The 13,129-nt window shown below is 45.8% G+C and overlaps 1 protein-coding gene across 6 annotated transcripts in view; it reads right to left on the bottom strand.

Moving 5' to 3' along the window:
* LOC123826747 (amyloid beta precursor protein) overlaps positions 1-13,129 on the bottom strand; it is a 244,818-nt gene that overhangs the window by 3,954 nt on the left and 227,735 nt on the right. For all 6 annotated transcript variants that reach the window (XM_045850790.1, XM_045850792.1, XM_045850793.1 and 3 more), the window contains 2 exons: positions 9,068-9,168; positions 5,990-6,136 (listed from right to left, as the gene is read on the bottom strand). In XM_045850790.1, the coding sequence (XP_045706746.1) occupies positions 5,990-6,136; positions 9,068-9,168 (248 nt within the window). The remainder of the gene's footprint in view (positions 1-5,989; positions 6,137-9,067; positions 9,169-13,129) is intronic.

Raw genomic sequence — 13,129 nt, 5'->3', positions numbered from 1 at the left:
TTACCGTTACAAAATGGCACCTGGGGAGTACAGATTGTAGCTTTTTCATCCCCAATCCCCTGGAAGCAAAATGTGAGACATGAACCCCCATGTTCACGGATAATCCCATCACTGAAGGGAGAGCTTGGGCTAAGGCGGAGCCTTCTTCTCCAACAGGCTCAGCAACCTGTCACTCACGGCTAAGCAGCAGCACTGTGTGGGCCACCACGAGACCACACACGTCTGCCAGCCCACTGTCCGCTGTGCAGACGAGCGCCTTAATACTATATCCCTTACGGCAGACCTGGGGGGAGTTGGGGCCAGGGGTGCTTGTTCTGGAAGGAATGATAGCACCATGATGTCAGCAGGGACGGCTGTCACTTGCTGAGATGAAAACAAGCATGCATGCCACCTCTGAACAAACATTCCCTCCCGGCCTGAATTGCATGGCAGCGGAATGATCTGTGGTGTCTGCGTTTGGCTCCCGGTGCGGCGTGCAGTCTTCCCGAGAGCCCGGGGGCCTGACTGCACACAGCTGGCCTTCAACGGGCCCCACACAGCCTCGGCTGAGCCCACACAGCCCGAGCTGCCTCCTCCTAACAGAGCCTTGGGGAGAACCTCTGCACACTCTTCCTACTCCTTTCTCTCCCAGCTTGACTCTTTGGAACCACTTATCCCTTCACTGCATCCAGAGGAATTTACAGCTCAACCATCACACACAGTCTGTAGTCTAAAAGGCACCTTAAGCCAGCGAACACCATGCTTTAATTGCATGCTGGACGGCCACCAGCAGGTGTGTGTTGACGGTGCCTCTTTCAAGCGCGGCACCGAGTTAGACTGAACGACCGAATCCCGACCCCTGAGACTTTCCATTTCAGATCCTCCACGTGGATAAGCAGAGGAGAAGATGAACTAAAATGTACGTGATGATGTCAGAGAGTGAGAACGTAAAGGAGGCAGTAACTGGGCAGAAAAATGAAAGCAAAGAGCAACCACGTTTCCAACCCCCCACTCATCCCCCACCCAGTGTCACTTTTTGCTCAGCTGTGTACAGGTTTCTTTCCTTCATTGTCATCCGATCGCTTGATAAGGGGTTACGTTTAATGCCCACATCGAGGAAGTAGTCTTCAGGTGGGCTCTGGAACCTTTGCTCTGCCTTCACCATCATGTCTGATGTGCCCCCTTGACCTTCCAATGTCTCGCCATGCTGTTGGCTCCGGGACACATGTGGATTCCGAGTCTAGCCTCACTCGTCCTCACCTCCGCTTCCCCTTTTCACCTGCCCGTTCGGTCCCGCTGTCCTGCAACACCTCGTGAGTGCCGCCCTCCTGCCAGGACGAGAGGACCCCCGAGGCCAGAGTGTTTTTGGAGTGTCACCAGCGTGACGGCACATGCATCAGAAAAAGGCACATGCAGTAAAACGCCACAGAAAGTTAAACCAGCTACTACTTCTCTTCTCGTTTAGGCTGGGGGTGTGGAGAGCCTTCTGGTGTTCGAGGCAACAGCTCTGCGAAGAAAAATGTTTTCCACCCTATAATCAAGAATTTGTGTCCTCCTCCCCTTAATTTTTGAAAATGGAAATATAGTTGACATATAACTATGCAAATTTAAGGTGTACGTGTTAATTGGATATATTTATTCACTGTAATATAATTGCCATTGTGGTGATAATTAGTGCCTCTATCATGTTAGAGAATTATCTTTTCTTTCTGGTGGTTGGAATAATTAAGTTCTAGTCTCTGTGCAAGTTTGATGATTACACTATTGTCTATGTTTACTAGCTGGTGCTTCAGATCTCTAAGGCCTTTTTACTACTCAAGTTTGTGCCCTTAGACAACATCCGCCCTAGCCCCCTCTCCCCTTAAAGGCGAGGACTCCATTTAGGAGGACTGGAAAGAGCTACAATATATATTTGCAAGTATCCACTGTCAACTGACATCAGTGCAGAAAAGTACCATCTGCTACCAAACAGAACCCGGGGTCGATGGGCTTTGGGCTTTGCAGGACCAGATTCAAACACGAGCAACAGTGGATAACTTAGCCGGAGCCAGGCTCCCTGGCCACCACAGAGGGCGGCACATCTGGGAAGCAGTGCAGCAGAGGGCCACCGTGTCACTGCTTGCAGCATAAACACGGCATAGTGATCTTCTTGGGAGACCATGGTTAATGGCTCACAAAATGAATCTTTGGCCTTACGGCCAACCAATCACCAAGTCAATGTTTACTGCTTAGTTTTTAAAAACCAAACCCGGCAACTGCTCATGTCCCTCTGGTAACAACTCTATGAATAAAAAGACCAGGCTCGAGTTCATTTCTGCATTTCTGTCCTCTTCTGTCAGGGTCTTCCACTCAGAGAAGGGGAGGTTTCCCGGGGACCAGTGACTTCTCATGACTTCTTCACGCACCGACGGCATGAAGTGCCATGTACGCTGTCCCGACAGACTCCAGCCAGTCCGCCGGAAATATTCATTTATCCCTTTCTGTTCCTAGGGAAGTGGGGTTACTCATTAATCAGAACAAGTGAATCGGAGCTGGAAATACACCTGTCTGCGGGCACTTGAGCGTGAAAGCCTGCAAAGGCAGGCAGAGAACGCTGTGCAGGAGAAACACTTCCACGTGGCGCAGACTCAGGTACACTCTTGGAGAAGTGGCGCTCTGGGACCCCTCAGCACGCTGCCTCACCTGGCCCAGGTGAGGCAGCCTCGGTGCCTAGGCTGGTTTGCAGCTCTCCGCGTTCAAGTTCGACCACCCCTGCTAGACTGTAACCTCCTTAAAGGGCAGGGATGGGGGACAACACCATAGATGAAGCTCGGGCCCAACTCTGCGTCACAGCTCAACACGGTGCCCGAGAAAGCGATCCTTCAGAAACACACGCGAGGTGGGACACTCGCTCTAGAGAGGTTTCTGGTTGCCGGCAAGCAGCTAGAAAAACGAATATCAAAAGAAGAGCAGAAGAACTGCCCTCCCTATAATTTTACGGATGTCTCTTGTCTTAAAAATGATTTCCTCTTCCCCAGCCCCCCAGAATCTGTGTTGAAGTGTCAACTTTTCTGATCTTCCATGTCCAAGGAGACTCTTCTTGGTAACGAAAAGAAACATTTAACTTGGGTAGCTATGATTATGTCTTTAAGTCTTCTTTATAGTCTTCAAAGGCATAACCTCAGAGAACTAGTTATCTATGGGTTTTTTTTTTTTCAAAGAAGAAATACTTAGACGATCCTTGCATGTCTGATTCAGTCAGAAAAATTTTCAACACTCAGGTTCCCAGCCTTCTATTGGGAAAGTCCGTCTTCCTAAGTCTGAGGCGGGGCCTGGGGATGAGTCCTTTCCAACAAGCACCTGGTCCGTCCTGGGAGATGCCTCCCTTTCCTGTGCAACGTTACTGAGCTCTGTGATGGGCTGAACTGTATCTGCCTCCAATTCATACATTGAAGTCCTAGCTGCTTGTACCTGTGACACCATACAATTGTATTTAGAGACAGGGTCTTTCAAGAGGTCATTAAGGTTAAATCAGATGACTAGGGTAAACCTGAACCCGGTAATTCTCAGGTCCTTACAAGCAGAGGTGGTGGCTAGCACATGGACATGCACAGAGGGAGGCGGGGTAAAGGCACAGGGAGGCCACGTACACTCCATCCAGGAGCCCTTGGTCTCGGACTTCCGGCCCCCAGAGTCGTGCGGAGGAGAACTGAACGTCTGTCGCCGAAGCCCCCAGCCTGCAGCTTTGTGATGGCAGCGCCAGCAGGGAGGTCACACTGCTGTGTCACCAAGTCGCTGAGGTGCCACGGGAGCCTAGCTCTCGCTCCCACCGAGTAGCCTGCTGCGAACACTGATTTCGTCACGTTGTTTAAACTGTCGATGACATTAAGTGAGGTCTTATACTGTCTGTGGCCTTTGTCACCAAAGACAGGCCCTTTGGTAAGAGGAAGCTGCCTCTGGGATGGATATATCAGTCCAAGACGATTAAAACGCAATTATAGTAAAGAAATTAAAAGGGGATTTTGAATTACTCAAGTAGGTAAAACCTTTTCTTTGCCCAAACCTGGGATTAAAATGAAAACCCAAACAAAACTGTTCTGAGTAGGAATGAGACGAACTGGTGCCAGTGATACTGCATTGCAGGCTGTTTGGAAGGACCCGAGCTCAGAAGTACTATTATAAAAAGAGCAACCTCCCAAATTTGATGACACTGTCATTGCTGATTTTATGTGCTCACACTCCAGATTGTCAATCACTCAGTTCTTTCACATTCTGTCACTCGTTCTCTGGATTCATTCATTTCGTTACTTTTTAGTACTCCCCCTCCCACCCCACGTGCCCCACTTGGACAGAGAAAATAAGATACAAAGCCAAATTCCATCAGTAGCTTCTGAGAGCAAGTAGCCTGGAGATTTTAGAGGCTGGACAGAGTGAGGTGCCTGGCTCTGCACAGATCTAGTACATCGAAGCTGTTCCCGCTCCCCGACACCCAGACGTGGGGTTTGGGGCATGTTTCCTTGGGGTTAGTGAGAAATTTAACTTGCTGGGAACATCTGGGCTTTTCTCTGAAGGAAAAAACAATGGAGAGGATGTGGGGAAATGTGTACTTTGACCTTGGCCCTACTTGGCTTGACATTGAGCAAACACTTCCACTTCAGTCTGGGCCTCTTTTCTCATCTATAAAATGAGAGGAGCCGTCTGACTGGTCACCGGGATCGCTTTCATCTCTAACAATTCAACGGACACTCCTTCTCCTACTGTTTCCTAAGAATTTACACGTACCATGAGGTTCCCTGCCCCCAACTGCATTTTAAAAGCATACAAAGAACTTACTTATAGATTTTATTTTTGAATACTTTGTATTATGGGTTTAAGAAGTCCCATTTCAATCTTGTAGCTCACTCTGCTTTGGTGTGACCCACTGCCTCTGTGCTGTCTACAGACACGTTGGCCAGAGACTGGCCCGTGGGGAGAGACGGCCTCAAGGGCATCGCTGTGCAGTGACTGTGACCGTCCTGGGAGGGTCCTCTCTCTACCTCCCGTGCACCTGCACTACCGGCTCGGAACTCGGATGTTTCAGGTAAGAAGTGCAGGGCCACAGGCTGAACGCCTTGAATAACCTTGCATGTTCTGCTCAGTTGTCTGGTATGATTATTTGCAAAACTTTAAAGCTAAGACTCTTCACTGAAAATTATTCTTTACTATTACCTGGTTTTAGGTAGAGATCAGGCTCTTTAAGACACACACAAAATCCGGGAATAAGTGTGTTTAGATTTTTATTTGGCAAAATGCAGTCTTCCACTTTTTTTTTCATTTTTAAGTTCTGCCGTTTTTTTCTTTTCTTTTAAACGCTTGAGGGTAATTACACTTTTTAAAGCCAGGCATTATCGTTAGTATTTTGATATTTCAATACAAGTGATAAGAAGTTGATGTAGCAGCACACTACCCCGATGCCCTGGTCATGGTACTTATGTCAGAAGGAATAAAAACCAAAGCAAGAAACAGCATGGGTGGAACTGGAGGGCATTATGCTAGGTGAAATGAACCAGGTGGTGAAAGACAAATACCATATGATCTCACCTATAAGTGGGAGCTAATCAGCAAAACAAACAAGGAAGCAAAATATAACCAGAGACACTGAAATAAAGAGCAAACCGACAATCACCAGAGGGGAGGGAGGAGGGAGATAACAGAGTAAAGAAGGGAAAGGTTTGTCAAGGGACATGTATAAAAAGACCCATGGACAAAGCCAAAGGGAAGAGGGATTGATGGTGGGAGGTGGGGGTGGGCAGGGCAGGGGAAAAAGTGGTGGTGGGAATATGGAGGCAATTGTACTTGAACAACAATAAAAGAAAAAAAATATCTCAAAAAGAAAAGAAAAGGCAAGAGCTGCAACACGAGAGCCCCGGGCAGGAATATGGATTTTTCTCAATGAAGAGATGCATGGATAATCCATAGTCTAACGCCAAGCACAGATATCCCCTTGTGGTCTTTAACTCCCACCTGCAAACACGCAGCCACGGTTACCTACCTCCACCACACCATGATGGATGGACGTGTACTGTTTCTTCTTCAGCATCACCAAGGTGATGACAATCACTGTTGCTATGACAACACCGCCCACCATGAGTCCAATGATGGCACCTTTGTTTGAACCCACATCCTCTGCAAAGAACACCTTGAAAACAATTAAGAAAAGGGACTGTCACTGCAGAAGACGTTATGATGAGGCATATGTAAAGTATCAGTATATTCAGCTTATCTCATGCTATAATTTGAGTTGTTGGTCACTCCATTTTTTGGTGTATACTTGAAAAAAATCACACATCTTACGTAACTAAGAATGACATTTGTAGTCTACAGAACAGTCTACAATGTGTGGCAGGTGGGGCTAGCAAGGCTACTTTCCTCCCAACATGTCCCTAGGGAAGCAAAACAGAAGCCAAGAAGGACCTGAAACCCTTTGACAAGTGACACATTCGGTAGGAGGTGGGATGACAGACTGAATCTATAAAAAGCTGTGAAGGCATGGATCCTGATTATAAAAGGAGGTGAGCATTTCCCCAGTCCCGGCAGGTTTAACATGGGGAGACCTGGGGCATGAAAACTACGCCTGCAGATGTCCTACCTTCCTTAGAGGGACCTCGGTACACAGGAGTAAGTGTTCCGAAACAAAAAAGTCAAACAAAAGACAAAAGGCATCTTGCTACCCACTTTTAGCCACGATAACTCAGCAGGACACTAATTAACCCTGAGAAGCATGTTTAAAAGACAGTTGATTTGAAGGGAAGTAGTATGTAAGAATTTTTCGTTAAGTCACAATAACTCATGCTTTCTTAACATGTTGTCCCTAGAAACCCAACTCAATTTGCTATTTACTTGGATTAAATATAAAAAGAATCCGGAGACCCTTGTACAGAAGAAATTTTTTCAGTAGGATACATTTATCATACTACAAGTCTTCCTAGTGTTTACAAAAACAAGTTACTCTTTTCCAAATGTAACTACTTTTAAATAGAACTATAAATGTAAACTGCAGCTTTTATCATCTTTTTCTTTTTTTTCAAAAGATTTTATTTATTTATTTTTAGAGAGGGAAGGGAGGGGGAGAGAGAGAGAGAGAGAGAAACATCAATGTGCGGTTGCTGGGGGTCATGGCCTGCAACCCAGGCATGTACCCTGACTGGGAATCGAACCTGTGATACTTTGGTTCGCAGCCCGCGCTCAGTCCACCGAGCTACGCCAGCCAGGGTCCTCATCTTTTTATATAAGGAGATGATCTCATGGCAGGTCATTGGCCTAATGACTACAATGTGCTATACAAGTTTAAGGAAAACAGTCTCCTAACTCCTGTTTTCATTTAGTATCAAGACAGATTTGATAATGTAAGATGACAGATTTTCATAACTAAAACCCGCATTCTAGCAATCTGAAGAAGCAATATAACATACAGCAAACTACGAGTTTTACTCATGGTCTCTTTGCACCACAATTAGTAGCTGTTCATAAATATTTCACTTTCTACAGAATTTGCTAGATTCACATATTTATAAAAAGCAAATCATTAATTAGCTAGTGAGACAAGTGTGAGGTAATCAGCAAGAAATACGAGCCTGGACATCTTCCTATGCCTTTAAGAAAATACTGTAATTTTGTAATATTCATCGCACTAATTATAGTGCATTATCTTATCAAGGGGTTCAGCGGTGGGAGCGGAGTCTCCTAACTGCTGCCGCTGCCATTCGTCACTGTCGCGTTACAGGAGTCACTGTAATTGCAGCGACGGACTTTTATGACAGGGGCCCCAGAAAATGCACATCGACACATTAATCTTCAGCGCTCCGCCCCAGCAGCTCCCGGTCTTCGGTGGCCCCCCCAGTTCTTCCTGTGAGCGCTTCAGCATCAGCCCCCTCAAGGACGTCGCTGATTCTATAATAACTCTCCTGGACCAACTTGCCAGTGAAAACCATGCTCCAAAAAGCTAAATGTCCTTTTACTAAAAAAAAATTATGGGAGTTAAAAATGCAAATCTGGATCTTGAGTCAGTTTTTGATTTGCTCCAATTAATTATTCAGAGTGAAAAGTCGAGGTGTAAGCAATACATTAAAAGCATTTCTTTTGGAGTTTAATAGCTGGATGTATAAATTGTACTTATAAATATTGGAAAGATAAAATTCCCCTTGAAAGAAAAAATAAAAACCACACACAGAGAAACTAAAACAAAAATAAGAGCCTGAGCAAGCCCTTCTCAAATATTATTATTGTTATGATAATTTTACTATCATTTCTTGTTCACCACTGAATGTGTGATAAAATTGTCTCCTGTATTCATCGAACCCTCTTACTGTGCTTACTGATAAGATGGAAGGAACCCTAACATAAATCAGGATTTATCTGGAGCTTTTGGTAAAGGGTTTTTACATAATGACTAGAGCTGCCTGCAAAGGAAATGGCTGCTCTTTGATTTCCTCTAATTCTAATATTTTGGGGGGACAAAAGGTGGGGGGTGGTGATTTTGTCTGGAAAGGAAGCTGTGGTTTTCCCGGCTTAGCCTGTAACCAACAGCACTGCTGGGAAAGGCCTGCAGTGTCGCTCGCTCGCCATGCCTCGGGAGGGACTCAGAGATCCTGCCCCAGATCCCGCCCCCGAGAGAGGACTGAAAGCCAGGGAGTCGGGGACAGGCAGGAAGGGAGGACGAGAGGGAGCAGGGAAGGAATTACAGACTTGCACTTGAGCCAATGGCCAGAATAAAGTGTTCTGTGAAGCCAAGTAGTGTTTGCACGTGTTTGAGAGTTTGGTCCTTCAAATAAATATATTATAAACCTGCTTTCCTAAAAAAAATAGAATGGAAATTAATCAGCCTGGGTTGTTATCATAAACATCAATTTTACTCTTAGCCCAGGGTGGGCTTAGCGGCTTTGCAGACCAAAGAACTGGACAGAAAGAGCCTCTCTTTCTTTTCTTCATGTTTCCATGACAATCCTATAAGCAGGTGTTGTATTTTTGTTTCTCATCTTTTCCTTAACTAGATGTGGGGCACAGGGTGAACAGGCGTTGAGAAGCCATCTGGCAAGACAGAGAGGAGGAAGGGGTAGGTTGTTTCACGCACCAGTTTTTGATGATGAACCTCGTATCCCGAGTCGTGCCGGAACTCCGCGTCCATCTTCACTTCCGAGATCTCTTCCGTCTTGATATTCGTCAGCCCCGAACCTGCATCGCACCATAGGCGTTTAATTACGACATGCACCACAGGCCACGTGCTGCCTCCGTGGGCAGTGACGCCACGACACAAAGGCCACCAAAGACTCTTTCTAGGCTCAAAGTTAGATGAACATAGACTAATGATTTTTTCCCAGAAGAATGACATGCTATATATATAAATCCTTCACCACCACCACCACATATTTTAAACAAAAGAGACTTAAAGATTAAAGAAATATGAAGTTAAGGCTTCTATTGCCTTTAAACACTATATATATATAGTTTATATATGTATGTATACATATGTGTATATATGTCATAAAGAATACTATATATACACACACACATATATATAATTTCTTAATGGGTGAAAACAGAAGTTAAATGTCAGTTGGGGGATTGGCAAAGCTTTGTTCCTAGAGTATGCTGGCTTGTTTTAGGGGCTTATTGTTTAGTTTACTGTATGTCTTTTAGCGCGTGCTCACAATTCTTTCAGAAAAAAAAAATAAAAGCCTTTAAAAATGAACATCAATTACCTGGTAGAACAAAACTGCTACTTTGAGGCTTCGTTCCCATTATAAATGAATTATGCGCGTGTATTTATGCAGTGAAGCATTGTAAAAGCCCTACCGTGTATCTAGCTGAGTGATTTAGGGACAGACGCGGAGTGTCACTGGCTCGTCGCGGATAAGAGCTGCGGTGCACACTTTCAAGAGCCGGAGCAGGCCCTTCTCAGGGAGGCGTCTTTGGGACTAACAGACTCTTCCTTCATCTACGTTGTTAGAAGATTCTTCCACTAATTATTATGCCTTTTGTTCTTTAAATAATTTGAAGCTTACCAACAAAATGCAAACTCATTTTTTTAAACAATCCCCCCCACAAAACTACAAAGGATAAATTTCTACATTGTATTTAAATAGCAAACGCCAAAATTTTAGGATGAGAAGGGCTTTTAAAATCATCTCCCCTTGGGTATTCCCAACCAAAGGCCAACTCGCAGCTCCAGCCTGAACAAAAGGATGGCCAGTTTTCGCACAGCTTTCTTTGCCTGGAGAAGAACCTTTCTTCCATTAGGGCCCAAATCGGTTTCCTATCATTTCTCCGAGCCTGTTCAGCGGACAGCAAGCCCAATCTTCCCGTCTGCATCACAGCGTTGAACAGATCGGATGCCCAAGGACAGGCCACGTCGTTCCTGCTGATCTTCCTCTTACTCGGGCTACACATTCCCGGTTCCTTCAGCTCCTATGGGACCTAATGTCTTGCTCTTCGTTTAGTCCCCCTTCCTGTCTTGTCTGCAAAGCGCTGAGAAACTTGTCACACCCCTGGCTGAAACAGAGAATCACGCTGTCCACAGCATGCGATGTGCCGGTCCAACGGCACAGCCTATCAGAAAGGAACGGAGGATAGCTGCCCATGACCTTGGGGACCTACGCTGGTTAGGCCCTATCACCCTTCCCTTGTCCAGTTGCTCACCAAGTTTCCGGCCCTCAAGCGGTCCGAAAACAGACTCAAGATCAGCATCAACCCACGCCTGCTTGCAGACTGTGGTGCTGCCTACTTTCCCTTCTGCTGTCAGAACTACAGCTTCTTAGTCCTATTTTCCCTGCTCTTCTGTTCCCTAGATTCTTTGAGAATCATGGAGAACAGTTCTGTGATTTCACCCTCAGGTTCTCTTGGTGTGTGATTTGGGTCATAATGATTTGAACTTGGGTAGAGAGAGAGGACAGCGTAAAAATATACCCCCACATCTGCACTCTGCTCTTCAAGAGGCGAGATGAACTCCCTTCCCTTGAGTGTGGACTGGATGCACTGACTTGCTTCTAATAAACGGAGAATACGGTGACAGTGATGGTGGATGACTTCTAAGACTAGGTCCTAAAAGGCATTGCAGCTTCCTTTCTAGACTTTCTCTTGGTCTGGAGAAAGCCAGCAGCCATGTGTGGACATGCAAGCAGCCCTATAAAAGGGCTCCATGGTGGGTACTGAGGTGGTCTGCCCACAGCCATGGGGGTGAGCTATCTTGGAAACAGGCCCAACCGCCCCAGGCCAGCCTCCCGCCATCAGATGACTGCAGCCCTGGCAGGGGTCTCGAGTGCGACCTCCCGAGAGAGCCTGGGCCAGAAGCACCCGCTGAACCACGCTTAGCATCCGGGGCATTACAGTGATAGCAAGACACTAAATGCCTGTTGTTTTAAGTTGCTAAGTCATGGGGTTATTTGTTACACAGCAACAGATAACTAATACAAGGGACTAGTGGTTTCCTTTCTTATCTTGATCTACCTTGGGTTCTCACTTCCTTTTATAACAAGGTCAGTCCCTTTAATAGAAACATGAAAGGCAGAAGGACAATCAAAGTGGGACAGGTTCCCTTTCTTTCATCTTTTACCCAGTGTTCTCACTGGCTGTCCCAGCCCCCCACCCCAGCTCTGTCCTGAGAGCGAGTAGCACGGCTGTCTGTCCTCACTTCCTTTCTTTAAAATTATGAGCACTTTATCCTAAGTTTCACCTTGTTTGGACTCTAATCATTCTGACACAAAGTTTTATTGGACTGCAACATCAACACTCTTGTTTCTTACCAGCTGTACATTTTTAGCTTTCTATAAACCCCTTTAAATCTGACATCCTTGCAGAACCACAGTAATTTCTTCATACCTCATCTTTCTTTTTTTTTTTCTGTTTAGGGTATAGCAATCCAATAGTTAACATTATATTTCTGAGATTTAAAAAAAACTTTTTTGGAAAAAAAAACTCTTTTGAATAGTTTTTCTTTTAGATTTGTGAGACCAAATAATCACATAAAAAAATAAGTAAGAAATCAGCTCCCCACTCAAAGGTTTAAAAGCCTTTTCTTAAAAGCTATTTCTGAAAATACCAAGAACACTTTTAATGGTTAAAAACCCTCAAATTCACGCATCAAGGCAGTATAACAGATCATTATAGCTCAATAGTTTGAGACTTTCAGCAGAAAGCGCTCCTGCTAGTGCATTTCTGTACAGCATGTATAATCATTTACTGAAAAGACCTTCTATGCATTAAGCAACTCTCACTAAAAGGAGAGAAAAAACAAGTGTGCACACAAGAGAACATCCACAATAATAAGCTGATACGGCACGTAATAAGACGCGATGGGTAGATGTGAGTAAGCCGCAGGGACCTTTGTTCGTGGGCTCACCGGAGGCGTGTTCTGGGTTGTGCTGACCCCAGGTTGGGCCCCAGGTTTCTAAGTCCCGGTGAGAGCGGAGAGCCTGCTGGGCACTGGAGGGCCAAGGGAGGCACGCCCTCCATGAAGCCTCTCACACAGCCTGGGGTCAAGGACCCGGTTTCCTTCATTAGGACTGGAGAAGGCTGGCCATAAATTATAGGGGAAAGGTTCGCTTTCCGCCCCCGTAAAGAGGCTGCCAGTGTGTTTTTCTTCTTTATTCTGGTCAAATGGTGTAACTTGTCCTTCCCAATCCATTTTTTCTCTGGAAACAAGCCTCGTGGCGGGGGGGCTGCAATGGCCACTCTGCTCAGAAACCAGCCCCGATACTACCGTGTTCCCTGTCCGACCCTACGTTCTAGGAGTGACAGTGCCTCGGTGTTTCAGACATGAAAGTCAGGGGGGGGGGCACCGTCCTCGGTGGTGATGATACAAAACCCTCCCTTGACGTGTTTCAGAGTGACAACAGAGATTATTCAAGAACAACGTGCTGATAGGACAATCCTGGGGCGGGTTTCTGAGTGTGCAAAATCTGAAGTTATAACACGGCACCCTCGACTGAAGCCCGCAGTCTTATGAAGCGTGCTGATGGAAGAACCAAAACTTATGCTACAAGATGGGGAGAAATGGCTCCAAGTCCTCAGCAGACTCACTAGAAACTCAAAACTGTAGTCCATCTATACGGTCTGTATGCGTATCCAGCCACTGCAGCTATTCATGAGCATGGATCCCCCTCACTTCACGTCTGAGCACTCTTCCCCATCGACGGCT

This window comes from Phyllostomus hastatus, unplaced genomic scaffold (assembly GCF_019186645.2).
Source record: "Phyllostomus hastatus isolate PE091 unplaced genomic scaffold, TTU_PhHast_1.1 phas_contig_86, whole genome shotgun sequence".
Classification (NCBI taxonomy): Eukaryota; Metazoa; Chordata; class Mammalia; order Chiroptera; family Phyllostomidae; genus Phyllostomus; species Phyllostomus hastatus.
This window is presented reverse-complemented; position numbering and strand designations above follow the sequence as displayed.